Source organism: Myotis nattereri (assembly GCF_964212035.1).
Source record: "Myotis nattereri genome assembly, chromosome: 18".
Classification (NCBI taxonomy): Eukaryota; Metazoa; Chordata; class Mammalia; order Chiroptera; family Vespertilionidae; genus Myotis; species Myotis nattereri.
Genome location: NC_138093.1, coordinates 4,632,383 through 4,645,956, shown reverse-complemented (window position 1 = coordinate 4,645,956; position 13,574 = coordinate 4,632,383). Strand labels below are relative to the sequence as shown.

The 13,574-nt window shown below is 50.2% G+C and overlaps 1 protein-coding gene across 2 annotated transcripts in view; it reads right to left on the bottom strand.

The window, feature by feature from the left end:
- Positions 1-13,574, bottom strand: part of NTNG1 (netrin G1) — a 221,697-nt gene that overhangs the window by 64,217 nt on the left and 143,906 nt on the right. For both annotated transcript variants that reach the window (XM_081113011.1, XM_081113012.1), the window contains exon 4: positions 3,096-3,268. In XM_081113011.1, coding sequence (XP_080969137.1) covers positions 3,096-3,268 — 173 coding nt within the window. The remainder of the gene's footprint in view (positions 1-3,095; positions 3,269-13,574) is intronic.

Here is a 13,574-nt window from a genome sequence, read left to right as displayed (position 1 = left end):
CTCAGAAACAACATGAAGATCAATAGGGAAAAGGAGAGAGATGTCTTACTGATAAAACATCATTTCTACCCATTTCTGTTTAGAAATAAGGGGAAGATTTCGATGCGCACATCCAGGGACTACCCAGCATGGGTGTCATCCCCAAGTCACCGAGAAGTTGATGCTGAGGGGATGGAGGCCACGGCCACTTCTCTTTTACTTCTTAGGTTTTACATTTTTGAATTAGGATATGGCATCTCCTAAGTGTCCCTCCTCGAGAGCTGACTTGTAATTCACCAAATGGAGTCACAGGTCTGTGTGTGTGTGTGTGGGGGGGGGGGGGGCGGTTTGAGGGAGGGCTGCGCGCGCATGTGCCCGCGCTCATGTATGCACATGCATAAGAAAAAGCTACTATACAATGAGAATCATAACAGCGCTACCAGTCCTGTGCTTGACTTTAAATTCCCACGCTAAAAAAATGAGAGCAATTTCCTGGGCAAGCAACCAGGTAAGAGACGTGAACATCGTACCACCCGGAAAAAGGAGTTAATGATGCTAACCTGGACAGGAAAAGAAACTGGGGCCAGTATAATTCTTTCTCTACTTAAAAAGAAAAAGAACGTGGTTGGAAATGCAGAGACACTCACTATTGATGCTAAGAAATAAGTGTGATAACAATGAAAACTGTCCTCCGGTAGGGACAAGTCTGCGTAGGAAAAGAAGCCAAAAGATGAACTTAGTTTGAATACTCAGCGGGTGGCAAGTGTCACGCCGCGCACGTTGCTGCATTAGCTTATTCAGTTCTCTCGAATGCCCGGGGACAGGCGCCGCCCTGATCCCCACAGTCCAGGCGGGGAAGCCGAGGGTTGGAGAGGTTCGTCGGCTTCTTCGAGGTCACACGGCTAGTGAATGGACGGGCCGGTGTGGGGTCCTGGAGCCCGTGCGTGCTAGGCCACCGGAGTGCTGCCTTTCACCCATGGGCACGTTGCAGCACCGTCTGATACGGCAGAGAGTTCAGGTAAGGAGTTGGTGCCATTGTGAGAAGTTTCCATCGCAAGACAAGACCATCGTAGGTAAGCTCTAGGATCTTTAATCCGATTTCCTGCACGTTGAGAATTGAAACATTCGTCCAACCTCCTTGGCCACCGTGCCCACCTGTCGCCTTCCTATTTTACAGAGACGGGGGAGAGTCCAACAGTCTATGGAAGGACAGGAAAAGGGGAGAGGGGGATGGCCAACGGAGTCGCCGAGGAAACCCGAGGAGGTTGCGTTCCTGGGGCCAGGGAGTGGACGGATGTTCTGCAATAATCAAACGACGCGGGTGTGCAGTCGATCCCACGGAGAATGGAACAAGACGTTCATTTCCATGAAAAGTGTGGCTGCCACCAGGAGGTTTCCCCAGTGCGATCGTCTTGAAACAAACAGACGTGGAGGCACAGTTACAGGTAGAAGAACAGGGTCCTGCTAGCATGGAAGCCAACGGCTTGGACAGCAGCGTGCCCAGCCGCCCTTCTGGTGGCCTGGACACGTTGGCCTGCCCCGCGGGCCCACCGGGATGCCCGCCAGTGATGGTGAACTTGACTTTCTTCCGTCCTGTCTCACTGAAGACGTGGCAGACGCTGAGAATGAAATCGGAGCCATTTTCACTGTGGGGAGCTTTTAAACTCAATTTGACGACCGTGGCGATGGGGATGCTTAGATAGCCGGCCACTGGGCAGCAGAACAAATAAGCTCGGGGTTCCTTCGGAATTCATGAGCGATGGCCCGTGGTGACCCAGGAACGCCCGGGAGAGGCTCAGTTAATAAAACCCCCCTGAAAAATCAACATTTCTGCCCAACGGGGCTTTGTGTATTAATTTCAGGAGCTGGATGGCCATTTTTCCCTTTAACACAGATAGAAACCGAATCCCCTTATACTGAGAGATTTTTTCCTCTGCTTCATAGAAATTTCATCATCATTTCATGCCCCCACCCTCCATGGCTTGTTATTGGGCTCATTGCTCTTACGTCTACCTTGATAAGGCCCTGGGGCCGGTGGTACTGGTTTTAGGTTTTGGCTTCTCCCAGCTGTGGCTTTGAGGCTCCTGGGAACATTCCCTGCCTTGCACGGAGCAGGTGGCTTTGTGAGTGCTCCTGCTCTTGTAGCTTCTTCTCACCTGGGTGGGTGTGGGCTCAACCTCACCCCTCCTCTGCTTTTGAAAGATGGCAATTCTGGGCTTGTGCAAATGGCTAAGGGGCCCATTCCTGGGATTGGGCGAATCGTCTGGAAATGATGGCTTCTCTCCTTGAGTGTGTCACAGCATGGTTTTAGGGGGGCACACGCAAGTGGTCACAGGGCACCCCCCAGGGGTCCTGTAAACACAGGGAATACCTCGCTCTTTTACAGGGACACAAACATTTCTTTTCTCATTGTGGCCCTCGCACGCCTACTGTCACTCTCTTTATCTAAACCAGGGGTGGGAACCTTTTTCCTGCCAAGGGCCATTTGGATATTTACCACATCATTCCCCGGCCATTCAAAATCATCAACTTAAAAATTAGCCTGTTCTATTTGGTCAAACATTTAGTTAACTCGCCTCTAATGCCTTGGCAGGGCCAGACCCAATGATTTCACCGGCCTTATATGGCCCGCGGGCCGGACGCTCCCCACCCCTGTTCTAAAGGGCGCCTCTGCTAACAGGACCCAGGCCTCGGGTAACATCTCAACCACGGGGGTTTGGGGAAAGCCAATTATTTCAGTGGACAAAGTTGGGCTGCGGCTAAAATCGGAGAGGGAAGCATTTCTGAACAAAGCGTCTCTCAGGTCACCCAGCGTGAGAAACGACTGCAAATATTTAGAAACTTTCCCAGAAGTTATTTATGGTTCACATCGACTTAGAGTTTGAATGTCTTTGTTATTTTTATAGGAAACTAATCTGGGGGAGGAGAAAGCACCTGTTTCACCCACTCAGAAAAAACATTCCTCCTGCGATTTCCATCGTTTCCCAGCCCACGTGATGTGAACACCGGCAGACGGAAACGAACACGACCAGCGCTGACATGTGCTTAAAAGTGGGGGGACAGGGACGGGAGCCTCAGCTGCGCACAAAAGCCGGGGTGAGGAGCGAGCTACTCACAGGTGTTGGCGGTGCCCTTGGGGATGGGGAGGTACGAGCCTGGGCTCCAAGGCCGGCCCTGGTAGTTCTTCTTGCATTTCCCACAGTCGGGCCCTGTGGTGTTGTGCTCACACTCACAGGTCAGTTTGCTGTTGTCGTACACGCACACCGTGGCGTGGAGGTTACATTTGCACCTGGGCAGAGGAGAGACAAGAGGTCATTGTCAGTGAGGCTGGCCTGGTGGTCACCGGGCCTTTTCTCACCTGTGTCACCTGGTTGTGGCTCCAGTGCCACCTACAGGCTCCAGGGGAAAAGGCGGATTTGCAGCAAGTGCCCTGGGGGTGGGTGGGTGGGGCTCTGACACAGCCTGTCCTCACACCCCACTGGGAGGAATGCTAATCCCAGCTGGTGGGGTCCATTCCTGGGGCCTGAAGCTCCGAGACCATCCTGCTCCAAAACCAAGGGGTCCCCCTCCCCCACCCCCTGCAGGTACCCACACTACGGCCACACCTCAGCGGTTCTGCTGGGATACCATCACATCTATGACAATTGCGTGTGGGCTGGAACCACAGTGTTCTGCTCTGTTCTCCCTGAAACCAGAGGACAGTTCTTTTTGTTTATTTTTTAAAGAATATATTTTTATTGATTTCTGAGAGGAAGGGAGAGGGAGAGAGAGATAGAAACATCAATGATGCCAGAGAAGCATGGATTGCCTGCCTCCTGCAGGCCCCACACTGGGGACCAAGCCTGCAACCCGGGCATGTGCCCTTGACTGGAATCGAACCCGGGACCTTTCAGTCCGCAGGCCGAAGCTCTATCCACTGAGCCAGCCCAGCTTGGACAATTCTTATTTGCTTAAAAAGAAAGACAACCATATGACAGTGAGCTAGTCCGATTTATGTCCTGGAGCCCCCACGGTTCCATCAGCTGCTCTCACGCCTAGGACCGCATCGCCCATCAGAAGCGTTTCCCACCGAGGCCCCGAACCAGCCTGAGTGTCGGTCCTCAGCTGCCCCTCTCACGGCCAATGCGCTCATCACAAAGGAGTCTCAGAGCCGGGTCACCCGGCTCAGGGAAAAGGTGCTTGTGTCCTAGCAAGCCTAAGCCTACCCGTGGCAGTGGTTTGGGGTCCTCAGCCGAGGCCTCGCCTTCGGTGCCTGTGTGTGAGGCTATGATATATGAGAGGCCACAACAGAATCTGCAGTTTCCACAGAAATACATCCCCGCGTGCAACGTCTTCGACTGCAGAACTGCAAAGGCCAACTTGATGTCTGTTGAGGGAGCAGGTTATAAATGGTAACTCCCCAAGCACGGGCCTTATTCTCTAGAGAGTTAAAGCCTAGGTTGATGGCATGACCTTGAGTGGAGGTCAGAGCAATGTATGCAGGAAGGGGTGTGTCACTCAAAGGAGAGAACCAGGACACCCCAGCCGGGGGGTCGAGGACCAAGATCTGTCACAGTCAGAACTGAAAATGTTCCTCTGTGTGCGTGTATTTTTAAATATGTTTTTATTGATTTATAGAGAAAGAGGGAGAAGGATAGAGATATAGCAACACTGATGAGAGAGAGAAACATCATCAATTGGCTGCCTCCTGCACCCTCCCCTCCCCACACTGGGGATCGAGCCCGCAACCCGGACTTGTGCCCTGACAAGGAATTGAACCAGTGACCTCTTGGTTCATGGGTTGACGCCCAACCACTGAACCACACCAGCTGGGCTGTGTGTGTTTTTAAACTAGTCTGGCCTCTTCCAGGATCCAGGATGAAAATATAGAAAGAAAGCCAAGTTTCATAAAGACAAAGAAATATGGTGGTGTTTTACATTTGCTGTCTCCTGTGGCAGATGTCGTGGATTGGGCAAAGAAGCAATACTCTTTCTTAGGGAGGAAAATGCAATTCTTCAACAAGGGGTGTTGGTTTCCCTAGTGCAGGGGTGGGCAACCCCTGGCACGTGTGCCAAACATGGCACGCAGGTAACATTTCCTGGCACGCGAAACCCTCTCTTATAATCTTCCATTTACAATTTTTTTCTTAATATCGACATTTTTATTTTTCAGATAAATTCAGTGTAGGTACATCTTAGATAAATAAATAATTTTACATAACAAGTTATCTTAAAGACCATAGACATGGATTGATGAGAGAGGGGAAGAGCAATTTCTATGCCTCTGCCTTAACTCTCCCTGCCTTCCTAGATCCGACCAGTGTTTTGGTTTCATCCACATACGCTTGTGAATCTTTGTTCTCAGTGATGAATTTTGTTAAGTCTCGTAATAGGAGTAGCCTGATGGATGAAAGTAGTAGCTCGTGCATATCTCTGAAGGTCACGAAATATAAACCTAATGTAAAATCTCTGTCATCAGTGATGCAGCAGCAAAAGTCCCACTGATACTATCAAACGGAGTCATAAAGTCACCTGTCGGACTATCAGTGTACCTGTATACATTAAAAAATAAATGTATTTTTCATCATCATATACTGTGTTTTTGTTGCTCGAATGAATTTTATTTCTTCAAGGTTCTTCACATACGTACACCTTAAGAGACATCAAGTAGGTGTAACATGTTCTCAAAATATTAGGGTTGGCACGCAGAATTTTGAGTCAGAGATTTTGCTGATTTTGGCACGCACTCACAAAAAGGTCGCCCACCCCTGCCCTAGTGTCTGTCAGTGGCTGAGGCTCTCTCTTCTGCGCTGACGACCTGTTTGGAACACTGACCCACACTCACGGCAAGGAAGCAAGGGATGGCTACGACCATTCCTGACAGCGGCTGGGCTCGCTTCTGACTGACAGCCAAGGGCACCCACTCTCCCCGGGGACGAGCCTCAGTTTCCTCTGGGCTCTACTACAATTTGTGACCCTTGTAGCTACACCCTGCCGTCTGTCGAGTCATCGATGGTGATAAGCTCTAAGGCTACTATTCCAACACCTATTCAACAGACACATAAACAGAACCTCCGAAAATGGACATGAGTACCATCTTTGAAAAAGAGAAGAGAAACATTGTTCAGTGAAGAGAACTAGAGGGTGTTTCATTATGAGCCGGGTCTTGTAACAATCCTCTCTGTGCGGGGAGTGGCTTGTGCTAAGCTGCCTATGAAAGGAGCTTTCTCCTCCCAACACCAGCACCTTTATTTATGGGTGTGTTTACACATGGAAGATGTTAGAGACCCAAGTGGTGGAAGCACCAGCTTTACTGACTTAGCACCCTCTCCGGTGTTAGAAATTCCAAATGAGGAAATGAACAGTGAGACCCCTCCCCCCTCCCCCCCTCCCCCCTTCCGCAAAGAATAGGCTGGTTTCATGTGTGAAGACCAAGAACGCAATAATAATAAGTTGGATGATATATCTTGTTACTGTTAATACTTTCATATGTGTAGTCACTCTGAGATGCAGGCAATTTCCATCCTAAAGACTTCATATTCACTGAGAAAATAGTCTTTGAATAACAAAAGGAGGCGAAAAAAGAATAGATGAATGTTTAGTGGGTCATCTTCACCTGTCCAAAAGCTTATTAATCATTCGAGTCTCAACTCAATTCATGACTCTCCCTGATCTCTTCTGCCTACTCTAGACACCCTGCTATCTACCTTTCTGCTTTCCTTCAATGCTGCTGTGTGTTCAGTTTGGTTGATTGTTGCTTAAGACTCTGTGCTTTTAAAATTTTCACTCGTTGGCATAAATCTCTCCCATCTTAATGTGTGCATGTCGGGTAACATCCACGTTGCACCTGGTCTTTCCCATTTACCTCTTCAACGTCTTCCTCTCTCTTCTTGAGTTTCCTACACTTGCGGTCTCTGTTTTCTCATCTTCTCACCTCGCTCTTTCCAACGATCAAAGCCTCTCTTGCCAGGTTCATCCACAGCCCTGGTCCGGGTGTCTCAGCTGGTTGGAGCATCGTCCCACACACCAAGAGGTTTCAGGATCAATTCCCCGTCAGGGCACATGCCTACGTTTCAGTTTGATCACCCACTGGGGCACAAACAGGAGGCAACCGACTGATGTTTCTCTCTCTCTCTCTCTCTCTCTCTCTCTCTCTCTCTCTCTCTCTCCCTCTCTCTCTCTTTTCTTTCCTCTCTCTAAAAATCAATTAAAAAAACAAACATATCCTTGCATGAGGATTTAAAAAAAAAAAAAGATCATCTACAACCTCCTTGTTGAAAACCCAATGGATGTTTTCCCTGCCTCAAGGGCATCTTACCCACAGACCATTCCCTTTTCCCTGCCTCAAGGGCATCTTACCCACAGACCATTCCCTTTTCTTTGCTGGATTCTTGGTCTGCTTCCAGAACCCTCTTCTCCTGTGTGTTCTCTTCACAGGCCCAGTTAGGATTCTGGCCCAGCAAGGTAGGCCTAAGTGACTCTCCTTGGGCACCCGTATCCAGGTTGTCCCTTCAGTTTCCTCTGTGGTCCTTAACTGCCTTTGCGTTATAGGCAATTAAAAGCAAACTTGCATTGATTTTTGTTCCCAGAAAAAAAAAATAGACATATGCCAAATAAGCTCACACATTTGAAAACAGTTCAGGAGATCCAGAGGCTCTGTGTTACCCACAGAGATCCAGGGAACCCCCTCCTCACCCTCCATCATCACCAGGTGAGGATTATCTGATTGACGTGTTGGTAAGTCCTGGGTCTCCCTCTCCGCTCTCACTCCTGGGCATCTCAGACTCCACATATCCCCATCACATGCTTTGGCTTTCCTCTCCCACCTAGTCCTCCTCCTGTGGGTTCCATCTCAGCAAACGGCATCACCTTCCAATCAGTTGGTCAAGAATGACTCCTTCCCTCGCTTTCCTACCACATCTCATTGTCATCACTCAGCCTCTCCACAGGTTCTGAGATGCCTCCTCCTGACAGCTCTCAGATCCACCTGGTTCTGGCCACCACCACTTCCCTAGTTGAGATCAGCAGCATCATCTTGGATCTGGTTCATCGCGATGGCTCCTAAACAGAGCTTACTGCCTCCAGTCATGCTACTCTCTCACCCAATCTCAACACAACAGTCCAAACCACCATTTACTCAAAAATATGTGGGTCAACCTGGCTTAGAACCATAGAAAGATTTCCCATTATTCTCAGAATAGAGTCCACGCTCTACAACATGGTCTACAAGTTCCCTGGGAGTCTACGTCTTCTCCCACTGGAATGCCTTTCCCACATGCTCCCCTGATGCGGGCAAGGCTGGTCACGTGATAAGGCCCTCATTGTCCTACTACAGACGTGGGTTGTATTGTCACTGTGAGCTCCTGGGAGCAGCAGTCCTGTCTGCCTGATTTACCACAACATCCCTAGCATGTGTCAAGTGCTGGCGCATAAGTACTCAGAAAATATTTGACCAATAAACAGCTGGGCAGAGCACTGCTTGGACACCAGTGTAGACTGTAACTTCAGCAGCAAATCCGGGCCATCTGTCCTCAGTCACTCTGTGGTCTGCTGTCCTAGGGCTGAGCATGTGAAAGTGGACATCGAGGTGCCCCCACAATGGCCCGTATTTGGAAATGACCCCCTTTCATTTTCTACAGCTCAGTTTATTCTCATCAGCCATGCCAGTCAGACACTGAATTCTCCCTGTGGGACCCCTGCCCGGTGGCTTTTCCTCCCCTGGGGAAAGATGGATTTCACAATGCCAGGCGATAGCTCTCCATTCCCAGGGGTCATGAACTCCAGCCTTGTGATTTCCCAGACACCTGCTGGGCTCTCACAGATTCATTATCCACTTCCACAGCCCCCCAGCTCCCACCTCTAGCAGCACCTTAGGGGGGAGGGACGATACCAGTGGAGACCTAGCGGACTTTGCTAGAGGAGAAATGCACATTTATCTGTTGCTCTGGGGAGCACAGCCTACTCACCAAATCTGATCACACACCCAACTTGCACCAAGATGCCGCCCACAGAACTCACCACCTTGCTTATACCTGGGAGATCCACTTGTGTGTAAGTGACAAAGTGCACACGCTGTCAAATACGGGCACTGCTGAGAGGGACTTAAACAAAGTGAGCCTGCCCTCGCCAGTATGGCTCAGTGGATAGAGCGTCAAACTGCAGACTGAAGGGTCCCGGGTTTGATTCTAGTCAAGGGCACGTGCCTGGGTTTCAGGTTCGATCCCCAGTAAGGGGTGTGCAGGAGGCAGCCTATCCTTGATTCTCTCTCACCATTAATGTTTCTATCTCTCCCTCTACCTTCCTCTCTGAAATCAATACAAAAATATTGTAAACAAAGTAAGCGCTAATGTGCGATGCGATGGGCTGCAGCGTGCTCCTGCCCCACCCAGGTCCGCACCCCTGTGCTTCAGTGACCAGCTGGCACGAGTCAGTTTAATCTCGCTTGTGAGAAGGCTCCAGCACGGAGGTCTGTGCACCTGCCAGTCGGTATGAAATAAACCGGTACCGCCTGCCTGTTGTTGTTTTTTTAAATTGCATAACTGAATATATTTACCCCGGGAAGCATGTGATCCGCCCGCCTCGCCTGGAGTTCTAGGTGTGCAGATAGCATCTGGGAGTTGCCTTTCGGAAGCGCTGAGACAAAGGAGTTAGGAACGGGCTTTTTCCGGAGCAGGAGCGAGGGAAGCCAGGCTTCTGCATTGGGTCCGGGCTGGTGCTGCTCTGAGCCAGAGGAGGAGTGACATGCGGGGGGTGAAGGTCACGCAGCTCAGCCCCTCCAGACCGGGAGGAGGCCCCCAGCAATGTGCTCAGGGGGCATATATGCTCCTCCCTAACCTCACAGATGAGATATTACTATATAGTTTAATTTAATGAAGGTTTTCCCTTAACGAGCCCTCCCCCCGCCAGGGTATACATTTCAGGTGTTACAGGACCTGAGTCAACCTCCCTTTGCCCCCCTTCCCTGCCCCCCCCGTCCCGAATTGGATCGGCACTCAGTACACAAATGCGTCTAGAAGACAAGTCAGCACGAACATCAGGGCTTTGCAGAGGTCTTTCTACAAAGATGCTGCATTACAAATGCCTCTCACATCCCTTTTTCTGCCTTGGCATCCCCCGACCTTCCTCTTTGCGCTCTGACCTGTGGAGATGTAGTTTCCAGCTCAAGGCATGATTTGAAGTGGGAGATGGGCATCCCTGTCACTTAGAGATTATGAGTCGGGGATGCCGGACGCAGGCAGCCGGGGTTCAAATCCAGTTCAGATCCAGGTGGACGGTGTTAGTGAGCACGAGTGTGGGACCTGGGATCCGGACGACCCCCGCTGCAGGCAAGGCCGCGGGCCAGCCCGGGGGCCTCCCTTCCGGCTGCAAGCAGGGAGAATGCATTCCTACCTTGCTTCTGGCATTCCGTGCAGCCCCTCTTCCGCACCCCTGAGCTTACCTCTGGGACCCGGCATTGACTCAATCTAACACATTAAGCGCCCTGTCAGTCACTGGTGACTGACACTATACTTTCCGTCCAGAAGACAAAACAGGCTGGGCGCTTAACGTGTTCTAAGCAATGACCTGACACCATCTTACAGCCGAAGCCCAGATCTGCAGATGTCCAATGGGCCTGGTTTCATCCTGACCCCACCAGGGCTCCGACCTTTCCAGGATTCCGCCACCCTTTCCTCCACTGATTGAACCCGGACTCTGACAGCAGTCGTCACTGGGAAGCAAACATTCTTTCAAAAGATGTATTTTGATAGACTCTGCAAAGGCCCGAGTTCAATGGCAAATAGGTATCTGCTTATGGCATAAGTTTTGGAAAGCAGCCGCACACTCACAGACCAACCAGGAGGCTGGCCACCCTCCGTGTGTTGGGATCCTGTCTTATGAGAAGCACTCGGGAGAGAAGGGGCATCAGGGCTCTAGGCAGCCACCCCCAAATCTCAGGGCGGTGTGCCCACACTCTTGAGCGCATGCGTCCAGGGCACATGGAGAACCCAACGCGGGCCCTGGTGGGCTTTCCTCTCCTGGGCTCTGCTCTTGGAAGAATTATTTTTGAAAACTGATCTAGGCCTATTTTTTATTTTTTTTGGAAGCAGAGAAATGTAGTTAGTTACACAGTTTTCTCTAAAAATAAAAACTGAGAGCTTAATCAGTTCTCCACGGACACTGGGATCTTATGATCTTTTCTTAACTATATAAGGCCTTTGGTTTGCTCGCAAAATTGATGGAATGAGGACCAGAAAGCCTTCTTGTACAGCTGAGCAATAAATGACCTAGAGATCCTTATGGCACTTTTAAAACCCTCTAAAAGGCCCCTTTAAACTTTACTTGAAACCCTAAACTTGCCCAGAGCGAAGCATCAGATGGCATGATTCACTAAATGGCTGGATCTTTTAGGTAATATGAAACGTAGCCCTTTTTCCATCGCTCGGCCCTGCCCTGGAGATGGGAGTACCAGGACCATCAAATATAAATGGGAGCGTATAAATCTGAGAGGACGCACGTACGAGACAGACGCAGGTCTAGGATCGCGCGCTCTGAACCGCTCCCCACACTGGCCAGGAGTCTGCTTAGACAAGAGGGGCCTGGCATGGAAGACGGATTTCACGAGACAATGATGGCTATCTGGACGGCCACTGCTCTCGGCCCAAGTGATCAATCTGAACATCGGGATGCAAAGAGCTCGTTGCATGAAAACGAAACGAATCCAAAGCCAATGAGCAATGACTAGATGGCCCTCGATGCTCACTCTCGAGGCACGGCGAGCTTGTCTATTCTAGTCCTTTTTGAGGAGACAGGAAATTGAAGAGTTTCCAGCCCCAGAAATACTAACGATCACAGTGCATGGTTCCAGAATCTGTAAGAGAGATGGGCACGTGGTGTTAGGAATGCGGATTATGGGACAAAGGGCTTGAGTTCAAGGTCTAGCTCTACCACAAACCTGCTGGGTGGCCCCCTCGGAGCCTCTGTCTCCTCACCTATACTTTGGACCACTACTAGCACCTCGGCTACGGGATGGCTACACAGACTGGATGAAACAGGCCATGTGAAGGTCACATCACAGAGTCGGGTAGATAGGAAGTAGGCAGTAAATGGTAGTGATCACTATAGGGCAGTGGTTCTCAACCTTCTGGCCCTTTAAATACAGTTCCTCATGTTGTGACCCAACCATAACATTATTTTCGTTGCTACTTCATAACTGTCATGTTGCTACTGTTATGAATCATCATGTAAATATCTGATATGCAGGATGGTCTTAGGCGACCCCTGTGAAAGGGTTGTTTGACCGCCAAAGGGGTCACGACCCACAGGTTGAGAACCGCTGCTATAGGGAGAGATACCGGAACTTCATGGCTTGGCTGTTTGAAAGTCCTTCATACATTCCCTCCCTTCTTGCCCTCCTCTAACAATGTGGGGGGCTGTGATGCTCACTCCCCCAGCCTTCCCTGCGCTAGGGTTGGCCGTGCTCTGCAGTTCTGAACACATGACCTGCACGGAGAGGTCACGAACAGCTTTGAACCAGGACAGCGCACATGGGATCATTCCTTTGGTCCTATGTCTTTTCCTTCTTTTTTTTTCTCTTGTCTGGGATCCAGATGGAAATGCTCACGGGACTCCAGGCTTGGCAGCCCTGAGCATGGAGGCTCCACTGCGTGATGGGTCGGCGGGAGGCTGGAGAGAACTTAGGCCTGGCGATGACCTCCTCACTGTCGGAGCCCAGCCTGCGGCCCTCCCCTGTGCCCGCGAGCTCCCACCTGTTCAACACAGGCAGCTTTCCCGCTTTGGAAAACCATCCATGTACTCCTGATCTAAGAAGCAATCGCAAAAATCGTGGTGTATTCACGCTCTGTTCACATGGACTCCTCCATCCCGTGGTTTACCGTAACCAATGGCTAAGTTAAATTTCTCTTCTGGTTTTTCTTTTTATAGAGAAAAACAAACCCCACTTCAGTGAAATCTTTCATCTATTTTCTGAAAGTTTCCAGTTGGATGTGCACCCAACCATGATACCTCACAGGGTACTTCCTTGGATGAAGAAATACGCCTCCCTTGGTATTCTCCAAGAAGCCGGGACAACAGAAACAGGGCAGGCACAGGCCTGAAGCTCCCTGTGCTCCGGGAAGCCGGGCCTGCGACCCGGAGTAGCTGACGCTACAGAATTCCTTCCGAGGCGAGGCTGGCGGGTGCGTTTCTGAGCTCCCATAAATATGCATATGGCCGTCTTTCACAAAGGTCTGATTCCTTCCAATGGTTGTATTAGAGTCGGATTAAAAATGAATCAGGCTGAAGGTATAGCTTGATGACTGGGCTGCATGTTGAATCTGTACAAAAGCACACACGACAGCAACCTGACTCTGTACTTTGACTTTTCGCTACAAAATCTGAGAGAGACACTGAATTAGGCTCCCCTGGGCGGTATGGAACATTGGGGGAATAGCTTCCTCCTCATTCCCCCTTCTCTGAGAAGTACAATGACACCCCGTAGAGAAGAGTACACCTCGAGAAGCCTTTGTCCTCCCCCCACCCCCCTTATTTGGTCGCTGCTTTTGTTAACAAGCCTTGGAAAAGCTGAAGTGTGTAATTTGGACACGCTTTTAAACTTTCAGAGTCTAAACCCAATTTGC